General features: G+C 39.5%; 1 protein-coding gene across 3 annotated transcripts in view; it reads right to left on the bottom strand.

Moving 5' to 3' along the window:
* Positions 1-22,007, bottom strand: part of spidr (scaffold protein involved in DNA repair) — a 59,700-nt gene extending 37,693 nt beyond the window's left edge. For all 3 annotated transcript variants that reach the window (XR_004564277.1, XM_034184104.1, XM_034184105.1), the window contains exons 1-7: positions 21,795-22,007; positions 21,488-21,631; positions 19,142-19,205; positions 17,018-17,218; positions 16,751-16,887; positions 7,599-7,828; positions 3,250-3,347 (exon numbers count right to left, since the gene is read on the bottom strand). Coding sequence is in view for 2 of the 3 variants with exons in the window: in XM_034184104.1 (XP_034039995.1) it covers positions 3,250-3,347; positions 7,599-7,828; positions 16,751-16,887; positions 17,018-17,218; positions 19,142-19,205; positions 21,488-21,631; positions 21,795-21,809 (889 nt within the window). In the remaining variant the exon portion in view is untranslated. The remainder of the gene's footprint in view (positions 1-3,249; positions 3,348-7,598; positions 7,829-16,750; positions 16,888-17,017; positions 17,219-19,141; positions 19,206-21,487; positions 21,632-21,794) is intronic.
* Between the last annotated feature and the right edge of the window lie 153 nt (positions 22,008-22,160).

The raw sequence follows: 22,160 nt of genomic DNA, 5'->3' as shown, positions 1-22,160 counted from the left end.
AACAGTATTCCCTGAAAACTCCCTTCTGTCTGATCATTTCTTAATAACATTTACATTTACTCTGATGGACTACCCAGCAGTGGGGAATAAGTTTCATTACACTAGAAGTCTTTCAGAAAGCGCTGTAACTAGATTTAAGGATATGATTCCTTCTTTATGTTCTCTAATGCCATATACCAACACAGTGCAGAGTAGCTACCTAAACTCTGTGAGTGAGATAGAGTATCTCGTCAATAGTTTTACATCCTCATTGAAGACAACTTTGGATGCTGTAGCTCCTCTGAAAAAGAGAGCCTTAAATCAGAAGTGCCTGACTCCGTGGTATAACTCACAAACTCGCAGCTTAAAGCATATAACCTGTAAGTTGGAGAGGAAATGGCATCTCACTAATTTAGAAGATCTTCACTTAGCCTGGAAAAAGAGTCTGTTGCTCTATAAAAAGCCCTCCGTAAAGCTAGGACATCTTACTACTCATCACTAACTGAAGAAAATAAGAACAACCCCAGGTTTCTTTTCAGCACTGTAGCCAGGCTGACAAAGAGTCAGAGCTCTATTGAGCCGAGTATTCCTTTAACTTTAACTAGTAATGACTTCATGACTTTCTTTGCTAATAAAATTTTAAACTATTAGAGAAAGAATTACTCATAACCATTCCAAAGACATATCGTTATCTTTGGCTGCTTTCAGTGATGCCGGTATTTGGTTAGACTCTTTCTCTCTGATTGTTCTGTCTGAGTTATTTTCATTAGTTACTTCCTCCAAACCATCAACATGTCTATTAGACCCCATTCCTACCAGGCTGCTCAAGGAAGCCCTACCATTAATTAATGCTTCGATCTTAAATATGATCAATCTATCTTTATTAGTTGGATATGTACCACAGGCTTTTAAGGTGGCAGTAATTAAACCATTACTTAAAAAGCCATCACTTGACCCAGCTATCTTAGCTAATTATAGGCCAATCTCCAACCTTCTTTTTCTCTCAAAAATTCTTGAAAGGGTAGTTGTAAAACAGCTAACTGATCATCTGCAGAGGAATGGCCTATTTGAAGAGTTTCAGTCAGGTTTTAGAATTCATCATAGTACAGAAACAGCATTAGTGAAGGTTACAAATGATCTTCTTATGGCCTCAGACAGTGGACTCATCTCTGTGCTTGTTCTGTTAGACCTCAGTGCTGCTTTTGATACTGTTGACCATAAAATTGTATTACAGAGATTAGAGCATGCCATAGGTATTAAAGGCACTGCGCTGCGGTGGTTTGAATCATATTTATCTAATAGATTACAATTTGTTCATGTAAATGGGGAATCTTCTTCACAGACTAAGGTTAATTATGGAGTTCCACAAGGTTCTGTGCTAGGACCAATTTTATTCACTTTATACATGTTTCCCTTAGGCAGTATTATTAGACAGCATTGCTTAAATTTTCATTGTTACGCAGATGATACCCAGCTTTATCTATCCATGAAGCCAGAGGACACACACCAATTAGCTAAACTGCAGGATTGTCTTACAGACAAAGACATGGATGACCTCTAATTTCCTGCTTTTAAACTCAGATAAAAGTGAAGTTATTGTACTTGGCCCCACAAATCTTAGAAACATGGTGTCTAACCAGATCCTTACTCTGGATGGCATTACCCTGACCTCTAGTAATACTGTGAGAAATCTTGGAGTCATTTTTGATCAGGATATGTCATTCAATGCGCATATTAAACAAATATGTAGCACTGCTTTTTTGCATTTGCGCAATATCTCTAAAATTAGAAAGGTCTTGTCTCAGAGTGATGCTGAAAAACTAATTCATGCATTTATTTCCTCTAGGCTTGACTATTGTAATTCATTATTATCAGGTTGTCCTAAAAGTTCCCCGAAAAGCCTTCAGTTAATTCAAAATGCTGCAGCTAGATACTGACAGGGACTAGAAGGAGAGAGCACATCTCACCCACACTGGCCTCTCTTCATTGGCTTCCTGTTAATTCTAGAATAGAATTTAAAATTCTTCTTCTTACTTATAAGGTTTTGAATAATCAGGTCCCATCTTATCTTAGGGACCTCATAGTACCATATCACCCCAATAGAGCACTTCGCTCTCAGACTGCAGGCTTACTTGTAGTTCCTAGGGTTTGTAAGAGTAGAATGGGAGGCAGAGCCTTCAGCTTTCAGGCTCCTCTCCTGTGGAACCAGCTCCCAATTCAGATCAGGGAGACAGACACCCTCTCTACTTTTAAGATTAGGCTTAAAACTTTCCTTTTTGCTAAAGCTTATAGTTAGGGCTGGATCAGGTGACCCTGAACCATCCCTTAATTATGCTGCTATAGACTTAGACTGCTGGGGGGTTCCCATGATGCACTGAGTGTTTCTTTCTCTTTTTGCTCTGTATGCACCACTCTGCATTTAATCATTAGTGATTGATCTCTGCTCCCCTGCACAGCATGTCTTTTTCCTGGTTCTCTCCCTCAGCCCCAACCAGTCCCAGCAGAAGACTGCCCCTCCCTGAGCCTGGTTCTGCTGGAGGTGTCTTCCTGTTAAAAAGGAGTTTTTCCTTCCCACTGTCGCCAAGTGGTTGCTCACAGGGGGTCGTTTTGACCGTTGGGGTTTTTCCGTAATTATTGTATGGCCTTGCCTTACAATATAACGCGCCTTGGGGCAACTGTTTGTTGTGATTTGGCGCTATATAAATAAAATTGATTTGATTTTGATACAAATGGACACAAATACCACACTTTCCACTGCTTGTTTCAATTACAAAATTCTATATAAATTCCAATACTTTAAGCCTGTATTTTACTTTTTGTTGTGCTAATCAAGCCACTGATCAACAGGTGATAAACTTCAAGTTGGACAAGTGGGTGTTTTCTTTTTCCACAATCAACTGTCACCTCTGCAGAACTAGCTGTGTCCTATTAGAAGGAAATACTAAAAATGAGAACACAAGTGGTTTGGTACACCACGGAAAGAAAAAAAAAAAGAAAAAAGAAAAAAAAAAACTACATAGCATGCAGTTTCCTTTCACCTACACCTCAAACTAAGTTCACAGTTTAGAACCACAGTGATCAACCCCACTGTCAGCACTTCCTCAGTGTGGCCTCTCCATACAATCACACACACACTAAAAACCACACCTGCTGAGACACTGGCTTCCTACTCAACACACATGAAATCACAGTTTATCAATAACCTTCAACAGTGAGTGAAATGTGTGAGCAGACTAAGGATGTACAGTGCAGAAGGTTTGTCTGAGTCACCTGTTGTTACAGCGCCCGACGTGGACTGGTGCCTCCAGAAGCTAATAGCCGATTTCTGTCTGCACTGAAGTCTGTTTAAGCGCTCTGCCAGGCCTCCACTATGCAGCAAACACACAAGAAAATAGATGGATAATTCTGCGATAAACTCACTGAGGCGTTTAAGAAAACATACTATGTTAACATCAGCACATGCAGGACTATATATTTAAAAGGGATAGAGGCCAGCTAGAAATAAACACCCAGAATGACGCATGAGTTGAGGAGAGAGAGAGAAAAAAAAAAAAGGTACTTGAGCTCTTGACACCACATTCAAAATTTCATGATTATTACTTTTACTGGATCTACCAAGGAGGCATGAATTAGTCAGCTGGTTCCTTGGCTAGATTACCGAAAAATGATCAAACTTTAAAAATATCATAACTAGGCTGCTAACTGCATCTGTCAATTTAATGGCCACAATGTATTACTCACTGACATACACACACGTCTTTGCAGCTATATTTGCGAGTGTGTTATTTAGAAAAAAACACCTATTTAGCAGCCTTTCAATAATATTATGGGATGAATTTATCTTAAGTGCTGTATATGTTAGCCAGCCAAGTATGATGACACACACAGATGTACTAATTACTACCTGTAAAGCCTTGGCAGCATATTAGGTAATTCAAGAGCCTCTCATTTGTATGTTGCAATATGGGGCATTTTGGGCTTTAACACTCATGACTGCTGTCACAATTTGACACTGATCCGTTTTCCCTGTACTGGAAACAGCAAAGGGCTTGTACAGCAAAAATGTGGATGAGCAGGTGGGTTCATTCATCCTAGCCAGTTTGTATAGGCATTAATTGGGGGTTGGAGCTATCCCAGGAGTCATAGTGCAAGAGGCAGAGTAAACCCTGGACAGGCTGCCAATCGAAATAAAGACATTTCATTAGTTAATACCTGCACAAGGAGGCTATTGTATGTGATTAGTTGTTTATCATGAGATATTCAATTTTTAATCCATCCTAAAGTAGAGATAGCCCTTACAGCAGGAAAGAGTTTATACTTTGAGGAAGATGTAGATACAGGATAATGCTTACACACACTGCATCCGGGAAGTATTCACAGTTCTTCACTTTTTTCCACATTTTGTCATGTTACTGCCTTATTCCAAAATGGAGGAAATTAATTTTCCCTCAAAATTCTACTTACAACACCCCATAATGGCAACATGAAAAAAAAGGTTTTGGGATTTTTTTGCAAATTTATTAAAAAAACAAACAATGAAATCACATATACATAAACATAAATATTCACACCCTTTTATCAATACTTTGCTGATGCAGCTTTGGCAGCAATTACAGCCTAAAGTCTTCTTGAATATGACGCCACAATCTTGGCGCACCTATCTTTGGGCAGTTTTGCCCATTACGCTTTGCAGCACTTCTGAAACGCCATCAGGTTGGATAAGGAGCGTCAGTGCACAGCCATTTTCAGATCTCTCCAGAGATGTTCAATCAGATTCAGCTCTGGGCTCTGGCTGGACCACTCAAGGACATTCACAGTGTTGTCCTGAAGCCACTCCTTTGATATCTTGGCTGTGTGTTTAGGGTCATGGTACTGCTGAAAGATGAACCGTCGCCCCAGCCTGAGGTCAAGAGCACTCGAGAAGGGTTTCATCCAGGATGTCTCTGTACATTGCTACATTCATCTTTCCCTCAATCCTGACTGGTCTCCCAGTTTGTGCCGCTGAAAAACATCCCCACAGCATGATGCTGCCACCACCATGCTTCACTGTAGGGATGGTGCCTGGTTTCCACCAAACATCATGCCTGGCATTCACACCAAAGAGTTCAATCTTTATCTCATCAGACCAGAGCATTTTGTAACTCATGGTCTGAGAGTCCTTCAGTTGCCTTTTGGCAAACTCCAGGTGGGCTGCCATGTGTCTTTTACTAAGGAGTGGCTTCCGTCTGGCCACTCTAGCATACAGGCCTGATTGTTGCAGAGATGGTTGTCCTGCTGGAAGGTTCTGCTCTCTCCACAGAGGAATGCTGGAGCTCTGACAGAGGGACCATCTGGTTCTGGTACAACCGGTTTAAAGACGGCCGCACAACGGTGGAGAGCGAGCCGAGCTCCAGGCAGCCATCAACATGCTGAAATGACCAGATCATTTCCAAAGTGAACGCTGCAGTGATGTGGGACCATCGTGTGACTATCCGAGAAATTGCAGAAGAGGTGGACATCAGCACTTTTTCAGCACATTCCATTGTGAAGATTTGGCCATGAAAAGAGTTGCAGCGAAATTCGTGCTACTGCAAATGGAGCAAAAGCGCCTTCGTGTTGTAGCCTCACAGGACATGCTGGACTCCGAAAAATGATGCCCATCTCTTCCACAATTTCTCAGATAGTCACACGACTGAAAAGCCACTGAAAGCCGTCTGAATCTTCCAAATGGTTTCCACCTGGCTGTCGCTCAGTTTCTGGCAAAATTTGATGCAGTAGCGCTGCTCCAGTCATTCCGTCATTTTCCTTGCAATGAAAATCCGACGAGCGCACTACACACAACCTCACTCAAACGCTGCTTGCCAGCAAATGACGCAATCAACAGGTGTGAAAAAATTCACGCATGCGCATGAAGGTTCAAGGTTGGCTCACGCAAGCACACGTGATTTAAATACATCAGGTTTTTGAAGAAGAAAAAAGTTCCGATACTTTTCTAACAGACCTCACATGTGTGTATATATATTCATTCATTCATTCATCTTCTACCGCTTAGTCCAATTAAGGGTCGCGGGGGGCTGGAGCCTATCCCAGCAGTCATAGAGCGCAAGGCGGGGTATATATATACACATACATACATACATACATACATACACATACATATATACACATACATACATAGCCCCGCAAAAGCATTGGAACACTTATTTCACACATTTTAATTTGTTTATTCCATTTCAAATACAAAAAATACAGAGTACAAAAAAAAAAATCTAAAATGATCTTCCTTAAAATCAAAACAAATCTGTACAACGTGATATAAATTAATTAAAAATATAAAAGCCAAGATGATGGGTTGCATAGGTAATGGAACGCTTTGGTATAATACCTATTAATAATCAGTTTTATTGCCCATTTTCTTCAGACAAGTCAGGGGATGGATACACGAACATTTCCAAGTCACTGAATACGTCTTTAGACTTTACTTACGTCAATTATGAAGAAATACAAACAGTATGTCACTCTATGGTAAATCTGTAGACAGTTCTCAAAAACTGAGCGACTGTGCAAGAAGGAAAAGAGCAATGAGGAAAGCCACCAAGACACCCAGACAACCCAGAAGAAGTTATAAGCTTCTCTGGCTGTGACTGGAGAAATTGGGCATTGTGCATGTTTTGAAGTGGTATGGAGCAGGATTTTCTTAAAAAGAAGACCTGAAAGTTCAGCTACAATTTGCCAAAAGCTACATCGGCGATGCAAGTATAGATCTGATGTTTTGGTGACAGAAAATCCTCCTCTATGCCACTTCAACATGAAGCTGTATAACTGGTGTGAGATAATTTAAGAATTTTTTTTTTTTGTATCTTTTGTATTTGAAACGGCAAAAACAAATTAAAATGTGTGAAATACCAAGTGTTCCGATACATTTATAGGGCACTGTGTATATCTCAAATTGAGTTCCACGTTATTTGTACTGTGATATAACAGTGCCACGCCTGCACTTCAACTCAGCTGACGACAGATGAACAGAAGATTGTTAAACTTTGGCAGAGTCACAGAATGTGCTCTCACAGAGCCCTGTAGCTATGTTAAGCACTCAAAACCAGTACATTTGACACTGACCTGCCACTTCCTATTTAAATAGATACAAGTTATACTGTAATTATTTGTGTATCTATCACACAGCTTCCAGTTTTTTTAACTGGTCATGTTCAAGTCAGTTAGAGAACCACAGATGTGGTAAACCAAGTCTTTAAAATCAGTTACTCTACAACCACTATGTTTAAGCAAACATATTTTTAATCTGTTTGTCACATTTCATGAGGACATCTGTAACCATTCATATTCACACAGTTACACAAATGTACACACCATTCCACGGAGGTGGGAGAGAAAAAGATAATAAGATGAAATTCAAGATTACCAAGAGCCAGCTCTCACATCTGGGGGGCTCGGAGTTGGCGATGACATTTAGCACCCACAACATGACACCAGATGTCCCTTTCATCACCTTTTGTGCTATGGAAAGGTGGCTGTCAATGTCTGACTCTTAGCAGCTAACACATCTTCTGAGACTGTTTGCTCTGATGATGAAACACGCACGACAACGAACAATGTGAGTGTTAAAACTAAAACATTTATACCTTTGGAATTTCCTCTTCTTTTTGGCTGAGTCTTCAGGCGTCCTGGGCTGCCTGTCAAACTGTTTCTGTGGCGTCTGCAGCATCGCCTGAGCAGATCTGACCCAGTCACTGACTGACCTTTTGCTGCCCTCACCAATTTGGAGGCGAACACTCTCAGAGTCCCATCTGCTCGAGGTGTCAGCAGTATTTTCTCCATCAGAGTCGTAACCTGTAATCTCTAACTCTGCCACCTGAGAATGGAACAAAACATTCCAGAGGAAAAAATAAAAAAAATAAATAAATCATATGACACAACCAGAAACCTTTCACACTTCAACACAGAAATTAAATTCAAATGAAGATCACAGCAGCGATAGTAAAAAGAATTCTTTTTTCCGCCCCAATCAGTTGTCAGGTAATCAATTTTATCGCGCAAAATAAAAAAGGTTCATTAGTTGCACCTTTGAGAGATGCAAGGATTTTTCTTCCTCCCTGTGATTTATGGATTTTGTATTGTTCCTCAAAGTATTCAATTTGACTAAATACTCAATGTTCGAGTAATTAAATTTTATTTTAAGACTAAACATATAACCACCTAACACAAAGCATGATCGTCAGACTAATCAATAATGTCAGAACTGTTAGTTGCAGCCCCAGCTTGATCACTATATGAACAGATTATTTAAAATAGAATTCATCTTCTGTAAATTAAACTTAAAATAAAGCTACATCATAGATAGACTATTATACTAAATCAATAAATTCAAACACACTGTGAGCGGAAAGTGTGCAGAGATAAAATGGCCTACGGACAACTTCACGAGGTATGCTAACAAAACGTTTTTTGCTGAATCATCGCACCGAACGCCAGGTCTATGGAAAAATCCACAAGCCGAACTAAGTTCCTGTCATGTGCAGACAAGACCAGCATACCAGGCTCTGTCAGCCGACATGCTCTCTTATTTGACTCAACTTGACCCTGCTCGGCAGAATGCCAGCAGACGTCACACTCCAACCAGCTACAGAGAAAGGAACGCTATGTAACTGGCCCAACCTCAAAAATGTTTTCACCCAGTGCTGAAAGCATTGTAAGTACACAGCTCTGAGCTCTCTGCCTGTGCTGCCTCGTCCACTAGAATGTTTTCCTCTAGAATGTTTTCCTACAAACAGTAGTAAAAATGTTTATAGCATTCTATCTGCGCAGCTTTGACCGAGCAAAGCCATGATGTGGTGGCAGTTACTAACCCTGTTAACTGTTGATGTACCAAAGATCCTGCATTTATTTTTATTTTTTATTTTTTTTTTTCCCCAGAGGAAGTGACCACCTTCTTTGGCCTGAAATGCAAATGTTCTCTCACAGCTCCGCCTATCCACTTTCAGCACTAGTACAATAACACAGAGATCTGGCAGGCACACTTCAAGTGAGTCAGCCACGTTGTTAAGAGTAATAAACTCTGTCCTGAAATGGGATCTTCCCCTCCGTATCCTGTTAGATCCGGTTTGATTTACAATTTAGCAAGATATAAACAGTTTTTATAGGCAGCAGAAATGTTAAATGTAGGTTAGTTCAATTCACAAATGAAAATCGATTGTAAGCTGGTAAGATGAAGATCAAAAGCAAATATCTATATCTTACAAGGAGGGAAAACTCAAACTCAAACAAACAAACTGAATTAATCAATTAGAATTAGGGATGTCCTGATCAAGTTTCCCTCTAATCCTGATCAGTCATTCAACACGGAGTATTTGCCAATGCCGAATCCCACTTTGATATGTTTATTTCTTTTATATTATACTTGGATAGAGCACATTACAAGCATACTAAAGTTAAGCCAATGTATGTGCTTGACAACTGAACACCTCTGCAATGCATTAAGAAAAGAAAAAAAAAGTACCTTCAACCCAACATGCGTATGGGTATGTATTTATGTATGTACTAGTGCATTGCCCGTGGAGATCCATGGGCTCTAAATTGGGTAGTGTGTATAAATTATGCTGGGCAGACACTGTACGATATTTTCAATCGTTGTACTCGGCTCCAGCTCAAACTGTACGACAAAACCGCAGGGTGTAAAAGCTCAGTGGGCACAATTTATGTTCACACACTATACAGCCCGATGCAATCTGACTACTCACATTGTACGTTCAAAAACCACGTCGGACTCATTTTTCCGGAAGCAAAACCTAAACAGAAGCTGCTCTCTCCCAAAGAGATGAACAATGTTTATGCTCTCTCCAATTCCGCATCGGTGTTTGCACATGCGCAGTGCGAGTGGCTGGGGTAAATCGGCTTGTAGACGCTTGTAGTGCTGCTTCAACAGCGCGATACCCTCAAGAGGGCCGACCAGAATATCAAACAGGTTTGATTTTTATCCGACCATACGACTGCCGATCAGGAGGTGGTTGTGAGAGGTTAAACTCCATGTATACTACATGATGGAGGACGCACGATTAAGATGAAACTCGGTGCGATAAAAAAACATTCTCGCAAGAGTGAAAAATCGGCTCAAAAAGGGCCAAAACTTGCAGAGTGTAAGCCCAGCTTTAGGTAGCTGACATTTTTCAAAAGTGGTAATAAATTCTGCAACGTTTAATTAATGAGGTGGAATAACATGATTCTAGAATGTTTTTAGAACCTTAGACCTCAACAGTTTTTAGAAGAACTCAACTGTTTTATTTCCTGTTAATTATGGATTTTTCATGTAAATTTGCTGTCTTAATGTATTTATAAGTTGGTTAGGTTCTTGTTATCATATACACATTATTATTATTAATTCTATTTTGTCATTTGATATTTTAAAAAGGTGCCACACTGGAAATAAGTGTTTTCACTTTCTTGTGTCATCCATGTATTTTTAAAGTATTTACAATTACATTATGTACTTACATTGAGCTTACTAAATAAAATCACGCACACATGCTTTAATATATAGATGATTTACCACCCCCTGTTGGATTAGCATGTGAGTCAAGAATGTAAATATCAATGTCCATTGTTCAGTGTTGTTTGCTAATATATGTAGCTTCTCTAAAAATATTAGTCCTATCAATGTTTGGTTTCGATGCCATTTACCCTTGACCCAAAATACATAAACATGCCAAACTACAAATGTCAGCTCTCCTTAGTTTGTGCATGATCAAAATTGATCAGTTGTGCACGATCGCAACTTTTCATCTTTTCTGCATTCTGCTGTAAGCAGGTGCTTTTAATTTGACAAACAGAGACGGTGGTGGAAGACATTAAAAGCACTACACTTTCACTTATGGTACTGGGAGTATGACAGTTAAGTCACTCATGGTAACAGCAGCATAACACTTAACTGACAAACAATTTAACTACAAAAACACAAATCAATAACACTAACACTGTAAAACTAACAAGAACCACAAAAACAAGATTTAAAACCCCAAACTCTCATGGTGTATTGCAGCACAATGTCCACTGTTTACTGGTTAGCTAAAAATCACTAATTTCTCAAAGGTATTTGCCCTGTCAACTTTCCATTTTCACAGCGTTCATTCAAAATACATAAGCACACCAAACGGCAAAGGTCAGCTCTCCCTGGTTTCACCATGACTGAAACCATACACACGCACACACAGAGGCCACTTGGCTGTTATAATACAGATTTATACTGTTAATTCATTTTTACAAATGAAATAAAAAAAGACATTTTTAATATATGGCTATTAATGATCCCATTTAGTCCAGCATTGTACAGTAAAACTCATATAATGGATTCAGGTGGACCAGTGAATTTTGTCCCTTATAATCGAAATCCGCTATATGTATAAAATGGCCAAAATCCGCTATATGTAAAAAAAAAAAAAAAAAAAAAAAAGCCAAAATCCCTTATACGTATAAAATGGACAAGATCTATAAATGGATGTAACGGATTAGCTGCAGCCAGGAGGGCCGAACGTTTTATAGGGAATCTCCAGCACCAATTAGGCTCAAGTATTTCCTTGATTAAAAGCCTGACCTTGAACAGGGACCTGCTTAATTTAATGACTGGGTCACAACTTTGTGTGAAAAAACAAACGCCTGCCTTAAATAAGCACTAGGCATTATGTGCATTAAAAAGATTACATTTAGTCGAGTCACTTTTTTTTTTATTTTTTTTTTTTTAAGTCGTTTAATCACAGAATGACGGTGGCCGTCGAGTGTCAGTGCCAAACACCATTTCATACCTCTGTTACTGGCCACGTCCAGAATGCTCTATCCAGTCATGCAAGAGGTTTATAATGTAAATGCACTGCTATGGGACGTTTTGTCCGATGCAAATGAAAATCTGTTATACACAGTGTTTTTTTTTTTTTTTTATATGGAAAACCATACAAAAGCATTTGGACTTTTGCTTTTGTCCGGTGACGGTTTAAGCGAGTTTACTACTAGTTGCAAAACTAGAACACCCAAGAGTAATACTGACTGAATGTCACAGATAAAAAGCTGTGCTTCAGTTGTCAAAAAACATTCACCCTCATAATGAGTCTTCTTTTTTCTTCTTCTATTCAAAAATATCTTTAAAATATATGTCTTCAAAAGTGGAGCTTCACCCATGGGAGGATCTAAAGCCTGATTTATGCTTCCGTAACTCTGCAGCCATGCAACGAGAGCCATGTGAGCATGACCCTTTCAAAGTTGTCCGTCACGATGGTGGGTGTCATAACGTATTGTAACTCCAGAATAGTAACGGGCGCAATGTGAAGAACATGCAGGGACTTTCTGCCTGCACCGCCACTGTTCCTGGTTATTGTTTTTTTTATTTTAGTTTTTTTTTTTTCCTGGACCAATTTGTCCCTCAATGAGCTCCACTTCTTTATACAATCATCAACGTCCAATTTCAATTTCCATCCACGAATTGTGAGTCACTTGAGCGTCGCTGTGTTTTTCCAGTCAAATTTGAGCACTTTTCTGCTAAATGTTCCTCTATTTGATCCACGATCATAACGTAATAGGGGTGCACACTGTAAAAACTTTTATACATGACGGGAGAGAACGGACTGAAACCAGAAAAGTGACCATTCACAGCTCTTGCGGTCTCCATTGTTTCAACGTGTAGTTTCAATTTTTGGAAGGTGCATGTCAGAGAGTGTACGCAGTGAGGCAGAGGGCTTTGCATCACTACAGAGAAGCATAAATTAGGCTTAACCCCTCACCTTTTAGTTTACAGGCATCAAAGATTCCCGTTACCTAGAGGATGATGAGGAAAAAGTTGTCATGTGGAAAACGCTACCCGACTAGCCGATAAGAACAGCACCACATACGCCATCCATCAGGAATAGGCTCGGTGCATATTTGAAGCAAAGCAGAGCATAAATATGCTTTTACAAGGAGTACAGATGTGCTGCTGGTGAGCCACACAAATTAATTAATTAAAACATTGGTAGAGTGGTTACTTAAGCGCCGTCTCCATGGTGCTCAAAAAAAAAAAAAAAAAAAAAAAAAAAAAAAAAGGACTCAGTGACTACTGAGATACGCTTCAGCACCCCCATGAGCCTTAACTGGAATAAGCAGATATGGAAAATGAATGAATGAAATGTGAACAAAATATGGTAAAAAGAAAAAAGAGAAACATAGGAAATTGGAATCCACAAAATAGCTTAGGAAACAGATCATAAACAGACCATGAGACAGCTGACTGGGAAAGTTCTACTAGATATCTGCTCGACACAGGTAACACAGCACTCCTACACGTCAACTATATCAGTTCTGATCAGCAGCAGCATTATCTGGTGTGTACTAACACTGCGATGTGATGGATGATTTTGGCTGAATTTTGTTGGATCCTGCTTACATTTTTGTATTTCAGATTTTGCAGTCTTCTGATGATTGCTATGGTGAGAGAAGTTTCCTTATAACAGACAACATATATCACTATTAATTAATTGCTACAGGCAATTAATTGCACATTACACCCAGAACATATGCCCTTTATGAAAATATACCCAAGTGATACATACGCAATAAAACTCTCAAAAATTACATGTAGAAATTTTAGCACTATCATGTTCAAATAAACTATAGTCTCTCTTTCTAGGAGGCTTCTGACCACAAGCTTCCTGTTTGAAGATCTTTGATCACTTTTGACCCCAGAGAGCTGATAACAGCAAAATAAAATGTGACAAGAGGAAGTAGCTGGGTCTGCGGAAAAGTTCCTACTGCCTTCTGGCTTCCTCTCTCAATATATAACTTGCAAACTCAGAGATTCTGGTTAACACTGGTTACTTCAACTCATCATGTGTCTAATTACTCGGTGCAACACTGTGAGACACCAACATGAAACATTCATGAAATCTGGCTGAAACACATTTTCATACACTGCTATCAAGACAAAGAGATTAACTCAGTATTTTGGCTTAATTTACTTGGCAGTTCTTGCTGGAACAAGCACTTGTGCATGGTGTTGAACTTTAACGCTACACCTTTCCTACCACTCCTTTCACATTCTCTCTGTACCAGCCCTGCCTTTAACAAACAGCTCCTGAGCGACTTCCGACAAGGAAGAGTGAGCCCAAGCCTCCACACTACACAGCACAGCTCACAGAATGCGGACTCCAACAATCTCACAGTACTGAATTGAATTGATTAAACAATGACAACTATGACCAGCTAATCACCACCTACATATGACCTTTGAAAATATCTGACCACTCTCAAACAACAAACCTACATAGGCATTTACATCATTAAATAAGGTATCACCAGTTATCCATCTTCATGATGAAGTGGTATAGAGGAGGATTTTCTTAAAAAGAAGACCTGAAAGTTTAGCTACAAATTGCCAGAAGGTACATCTGAGATGCAAGCCTGGATTTCATCTGTTCTGGTGAAAGAAAACCCTTCTCTGCTCTACTCCACTATGAAGCGAAGAGTAGTGATACAAAATGCAAAGCTTGCACTGTGCACAATTTCTCCAATCACAGCCACATAAGCCTATAACTTCTCCTGAGTTGTCTGGGTGTCTTGGTGGCTTTCCTCACTATTCTCCTTCTTACACAGTCACTCAGTTTTTGAGAACTGTCTACCCCATGCAGATTTACCATAAAGTGCCATACTGTTTGTATTTCTTTGTAATTAATGTAAATAAAATCCAAGACATATTCAGTGGCAGCTTTACCATCAGAGAGCCTCGTCCAAGACTACCACAAAAGACTCCAAGCTGTCATTGATGTTAAAGGGGCAATACACAGTATTAATAACAGAGGTATGTAAACTTTGGATCAGGGTCATTTGGGTAGTTCTCTTGTCATTTTGTCATTAAAAAGAGGAAATGCAGTTGTTTGACAATAAATGGCTTCACCCAACCACTAACCATGGGTGAAAAAAAAAGTTTTTGTGTTGTCATTCATATTCTCTTAAAAATGGCCAAAAAAGCAAAAATTCTGCCAGGGTATATAAACTTTTGAGCACAACTGTATGTGGAAATGATTGCTGTACAAAAGCTTTAGTTATCTGTCACTGAGATAGATGATGATGATTGGAGTGCAGTTTTAAGCAGAAATGAGGTTTTAATCTGTCAACCGCGGTTAATGAAGCATGCGCAGATGCAAAAGGCGAATCGATTTTTAGGGGGGACCGTTCCGTCGACTACACCGCCTCTGTCAATATTTTGGTATATTTTACAGGCTGAAAATAGCATTTTTACCTCCTCCCCATCCCTCATTTTGCAGCATTTTTAACATGTCTCCGTTATAACATTAGATATAAGATATGCAGAGTGGCTGAAACAGACCTGAAAACACAGCAACAAAACATTTTTAACAGTCACGAATTTGTACTGTTTAAATTCAGGTTTGGTCACAGAGATAAAATCCTTTTTTTTTGTACAACTGTTTCATACTACAGCCCTCCTCTCAGATTTTAATTGATATACAAATACAGACTACAGGAATTTAATTTGCTGTTGACTTGTCAAGCAGTTTGATTTCAATGTAACCAAATAGCCAGTAGACACCACCACTGCATGAACTTCCCCGAGTCTTTCAAAGCAGAGGGGTTTGACAAAAGCAGAAACGCTGGCAGTGACATAAATAAAATTACATTTAGTGTGAGATTTATTAGTGCTTTTAGCACTACTTGTTTCAGTGATTTATTGCCTTGTCAATTTGTGCACTTTGACAGTCTGGAACACAAGAAAAAAAACTAGCGCACAGAGCAGTCATGGGTTTGGCCCTAACAGGCCTTTCAGGCCATTACACTATTGAAATATTCCATCTAGTGGAAAACCAGCAAAGTATTATTAAAAAATATATATATATAAAAGACTCATGTAATACACAAAGCAATATTATAACAATTATTTCTGGCAAGTATGTGGTGTTTTAGTTTATTTTAATCTTTATAAAAGGCATTTACTCTCAGAGCAATAATCTATTTTGCTGATATGACCTGTTTTACATTCACAGAATTACACACATTCATATCTGGAAGCTGTCCGGTACAACCACAGGCTAATTTGTTGGCCACAGAGCATGTCCACTGGGGCAGTTGGGATTTAAGGGCCTTGCTCAAGGCCCATCAGTGATGATGAATAGGGTGGGGGAAAAAAAAAAAACTGTCATTCACCTACTTCACCCGGCAATGTTCTGCTGAGCACAAGATACATCAGCAACTGCCTTGTAAGTCAAAGTTAATGTAGACAGATGCACAGGAGAGTGTTTTGTGTGTGTGTGTGTGTATTTGCTTGAGTGTAAATTCCAGAAATGCATACACTCAGGAAGCATGGGATACAATGCATGCAAAATGTAATCAGTGTAACTTAACCATGTGCCATATTACTGCATATTGCATTAGTTAGACCAATGATTATCAGACATGTGCCTGGAGACCATAAAAAGTATTTTTTGTATCTTTCTGCTCAAACTGCAACTGCTCAGCCTGACCAATGTTCAATCAAACTAGTCCAAAACATAAATTAATGATCAACTAAACCATGCAAGATTTGTCTTATCGGGTGTAGGCAAAGCAGGCTGAGGTGGAAAACAGGCAGGATTCACTCTGTGCAGCATTGCACAGGCCAGAAGCATAAAAGGTTGGATAGCCCCACCTAGTGTCCATGATCATGCACAACAAATTTGACAAAATGCTGCAGTGAGACAACAATATATCCCTTTCATGTACAACAGTGCCGCAGTCACAGAAAGCATCTGTGTAAAAATAATTTACTCACAAGTGCAGCTTTACGAGTCAGATTTTCTTCTCCATCAGGCTCTGAATCGCAGTCAGAGATTTGTTTGACACTGTTCTCTTCAATATCATATTCGGAATCATTCAGATCGCTGTCTGTGTCGATAACAGGAAGGTCATCTGAAGAAATAAAGACAAAGTAAATTAAAAAAAATGTTGTAGCCAATAAAACCTTTTGCAACAAAGCCGTGTGCTGAAATGTGCACATAAAGGGAACGACCCGTGTCCCAGTCTGACAGAACTAATTTACCTGCAGCACTGCTGAGTATGTGGAGTGCTCTGCTGAAAGACTGAACAGGAGCTGTGGGCTTTCTTAGTCTCTGAGGTCTTTGCTGCTGCTGAGCAACAGCTTGCGACTGAAGATGCTTACAATCATCATTCGACTCGCTGTCACTGGAGCTCCACGCGATGTGCACAGGGTCCTCATTACAGTGAGCAGCACTAGTCTGTGCTAGAAATACATTCCATTTGTCAATTATTCGGGTAGCTGACTAACAAAGTAAAACAACAAAAATTGTGGACAATGTTTAAAGAATAATACTTAAAAAATTTTTTCAGTCCATTTTATTTTTCTGTTTCAAATTTAATACATTTTCAGGTCTGTTCCTTAACATCTATCGAGATGGGGACGTGAGCTCACGAGTTTCAATGGCAGAAGAAAAGCCCCTTCATTTGTTAATGCACCATTTTCAAATTTGTTTGTTTTGCTGGTTACGCAGCATTACATCAGTGAAGACAGGTAATAATGTGGACTTTTTGAGAGTTGTGCTGGAATGCTCTGATTAGCCAAGCTTCATATTTCAACATCTTGGTTATATAATGGATGATGAATAAACATACCGAATTATTGTCCAGCAGTACTGTTTAACCACTACTGAACAATTTTATATACAACCCCAATTCCGATGAAGTTGGGACGTTGTGTAAAATGTAAATAGAAACAGAATACAATGATTTGCAAATCCTCTTCAACCTATTTACAATTGAATACACCACAAAGACAAGATATTTAATGTTCAAACTGATAAACTTTATTGTTTTTATGCAAATATTTGCTCATTTTTTAAATGGATGCCTGCAACACGTTTCAAAAAAGTTGGGAAGGGGCAACAAAAGACTGGGAATGTTGATGAATGCTCAAACACTACCTGTTTGGAAACAGGTGAGTGTCATGATTGGGTATCCCCAAAAGGCTCAGCCGTTCAAAAGCAAAGACGGGGTGAGGATCACCACTTTGTGAACAACTGCGTGGGAAAAAATGGTCCAACAATTTAAGAACAATGTTTCTCAACGTTCAATTGCAAGGAATTCAGGGATTCCATCAGCTACAGTCCATAATATAATCAGAAGATTCAGAGAATCTGGAGAACTTTCTACACGTAAGCAGCAAGGCCGAAAACAAACACTGAATGCTCGTGACCTTCAATCCCTCAGGCGGCACTGCATTAAAAACCGACATCATTGTGTAAAGGATCTTCCCGCGTGGGTTCAGGAACCCTTCAGAAAACCACTGTCAGTTAACACAGTTTGTCGCTACATCGACAAGTGCAAGTTAAAACTCTACCATGCAAAGCAGGCCCAGAAACACCTGCACCCGAGCTCATTTGAAATGGACAGATGCAAAGTGGAAAAGTGTGCTGTGGTTTGATGAGTCCACATTTCAAATTGTTTTTTACACAATGTCCCAACTTCATTGGAATTGGGGTTGTACTTAAAAATATATTTAGTTTACTAAATTGTGAAATAAGATATTAGTTGCATAAAACTGTTCATTTTCCATTATTGATTTATTCATTATTAATCTATTTTGTTGACTAATTAATAGTATATTTATTCAATGAATATGTTATCTTAATGACTAAAAATGTAAACAAACTCAATTTGTGATGAGTCATTAATTAAATAAATTTGTGTAACAGAAATTCAAAAACATTTTCTCTGCGATTAGCATAGAAGTAATGCAGTCAGTCAGTCCACTAAATACCAGGAACTATGTGAAAACAATTACAGATTTAGCTCTGAAATTTTGGACTCAGATATTTGTAAGAACTAGCGAACCCTCTATTGCAGGCAATGTTGCCATGTTTTTATGAAAGACAGGCAAGCCTATAAAGTAGCTTGTGAAGCCTTGATGCTCATCACAGCATCCTAGTGACTACTAAGCCCACGTCTGCTTGTTCTGAATCTAGTTTGTGATGTGACTTTTTTTTTTTGCCTCCCCAGTTTTCTAATACAGGATTAAAGGCTGGATGGACATTTTTAAGTGGTTTCAATGATTTTATAGATTAAATTAACACTATTAAAATATAACATAGCTGAAGATCTCAACTCTACTGTCTTGGAAAAGATAATAATAATAATAATAATAACTTACCTAAGGCATGGGACAATGCCAATTTTCTTATTTCAGACAATTTTCTTCCTGATGACCTGAGATTCTGCAATAAATTTAACATCGTATCATGGTATGAGAGTAAAAGATAGATCATCTGACTTAATACATTAAACCAACAAAATGTCTACAGGCAGGGAAAATATAGCCCAAAACATGAATTCTACAGGTATATTACAAGGAAAACAGTACAAGAAGCATACAGTGCATCCAGAAAGTATTCACAGCACATCACTTTTTCCACATTTTTGCTATGTTACAGCCTTATTCCAAAATGGATGAAATTAATTTTTCCACCTCAAAATTCTACACAAAATACCACATAACAACAATGTGAAAAAAGTTTTTTGGAGGTTTTTTGCAAATTTATTTAAAAAAAAAAAGAAAAAAAATCACACGTACATAAGTATTCACAGCATCCTGTTTCCACTGATCACCCTTAAGATGTTTCTACAGCTTAACTGGAGTCCACCTGGGGTAAATTCGGTTGATTGGGCATGATTTGGAAAGACACACACCTGTCTACATATAAGGCTCCACAGCTGACAAGCATGAAGTCAAAGGAATTGTCTGTAGACCTCCAAGACAGGATTGTCTCAAGGTACAAATCTGGGGAAGGGTACAGAAACATTTCTGCTGCTTTGAAAGTCCCAGTGAGCACAGTGGTCTCTATCATCCATAAATGGAATAAGTTCAGATTCACCAGAACTCTTCCTACAGCTGGCCATCCGTCGAAACTGAGCCATCAGGGTACTCCCCTGATGGCTTCGTCAGCAGCAATTCTCTGCAGCAATTCACCAATCAGGCATGTATGGTAGAATGGTCAGACGGAATTCACTCCTTAGTAAAAGGCACACGGCAGCCAACCTGGAATTTACCAAAAGGCACCTGAAGGACCCTCAGACCATGAGAAACAGAATTCTCTGGTTTGATGAGACAAAGCTTGAACTTGTTGGCGTGAAAACCAGACGCGATGTTTGGAGGAAACCAGGCATCATCCCTACAGTGAAGCATGTGGTGGCAGCATCATGCTGTGGGGATGTTTTTCAGAGGCAGGAACTGGGAAACTAGTCAGGATTGAGGGAAAGGTGAATGCAGCAATGTACAGAGACATCCTGGACGAAAACCTGCTCCAGAGCGCTCTTGACCTCAGACTGGGTCGACAGTTCATCTTTTTGCAGGACAATGACCCTAAGCACACAGCCAAGATATCAAAGGAGTGGCTTCAGGACAACTCTGTGAATGTCACTGAGTGGCCCAGCCAGAGCCCAGACCTGAATCCAATTGAACATTTCTGGAGAGATCTGAAAATGTCTGTGCACCGATGCTCCCTGTCTAACCTGATGGAGCTTGAGCAGTGCTGCAAAGAGGAATGGGCACAACTGCCCAAAAATTTGTGCACCAAGCTTGTGGCATCATATTCAATAAGACTAGAAGCTGTAATTGCTGCCATGGATGCATCACAAAGGTATTGAGCAAAGGGTGTGAATACTTACGTACATGTGATTTCTGTGTTGAATCAGAAAGGGCATCCGGTGTAAAACTTGTGCCAATTCAACATGCAGATACACCTTGGATTTGTTGGGGCGACCCCGAGTGAACAGCCTAAGGGGTCACCCCAACCAACCTGCCTTTAATAAATTTGGAAAAAAAAACATTTTTTTTCAAAAAAGCATTTTGAAATGGGGTGTTGAGAGTAGAATTTTGAGGGGAAAAATTGATTTACTCCCTTTTGGAATAAGGCTGTAACATAATGTGTAAAAAAGTGAAGCACTGTGAATACTCTCTGGATGCACCATATACTCTGGAAAAGAATTTCAAATTCAGTGGATCAGGGTTAGTGACATGGTTATGGTTCGGGTTAACAAATCAGTCATGCCCATGGAATCTCAAGGAAAAGGAGGGTCCCACAACACTAGATACCTGGACAGAGATGCGCATGGTGGCTTTAGTGGACAGGACACTTGCTCACAGCCTGGGTTCGAATCCGATCTGGTCCTTTCTCTGTGGACTCTGCATGTTCTCCCCATGTTTGTGTGGATCCCCCCTCCCCCCACACACTTCTAAAGACATGCAGTTCTGAGGTACCCCATACAGGGACACTTGGGCATGGAAATATATCTGAATGAACAAATATCTGCAGGAATACAAATGCTAGCTGTTCACCTTACACGAACAGCAGCACGGGGTTGTCACGTGACGACGACCAGCCAATCAGAAGTGTTCCGTTTTCGTACATGTAGCCAGACTGTTTTAATACCTTGCACCAACATTACCAGTATCTGTCAATTGCGGAAAAAAAAAGAAACAAACATGAATTCCACCAACCTTTGTGACTGGAGTGTCCACAAAACTGTCTCCACACTTCTCCCAATTCTTGGCGGACGATGTGCAAGAAAATGAAGTGTCTCGTCCCACTTTTTGTACATCATCCGGAAAGAAAGCACACTTTATGTCAGAGTATCTTTTGCGCTGAAACAAATGATTAGAAATAGTTCAAGTAAAATGTTATTTCTTTCATCACAGTACTAAAAATATATTTCCTATAACCCCAACCTGACAGAAAAGTTATCCAAAAGCTAACCAGCTAATGAAGTGACTAGCAAGTTAGTGCACAATTGATCAACCTTCTTACCTTTCTAGTGGACATGACAAAGTTAAAAAAAAATGTTGCATTTGCTGTTGTTTATATCTGTGTGTTCACACAACGCTTAATATTGTACTCAGCAACGTTTTATTAACCCATTATTGTGCAGTTGCTGACAAGTCGGTAAATGAAAAGCTAAGTAGCTTAACCAAACTTCTAGCACTCGCTCTGTTGCTGCGTTCTTCTTCTTCTTCTTCTTCTTCTTTGGCGTTAACCGGCAGCCGGCATCCATTTGGTGCATTGCTGCCACCTGCAGCATCACCCCATTACAGTTCTACTAAATTCTCTCGAGTCCAGTGTCTTTCAGGTATTTAAAAAAACAGGACTTCCCCCTCCCACTTGAACCCACAACCA

Source organism: Thalassophryne amazonica, chromosome 12 (genome assembly GCF_902500255.1).
Source record: "Thalassophryne amazonica chromosome 12, fThaAma1.1, whole genome shotgun sequence".
NCBI classification, from domain to species: domain Eukaryota; kingdom Metazoa; phylum Chordata; class Actinopteri; order Batrachoidiformes; family Batrachoididae; genus Thalassophryne; species Thalassophryne amazonica.
This window is presented reverse-complemented; position numbering and strand designations above follow the sequence as displayed.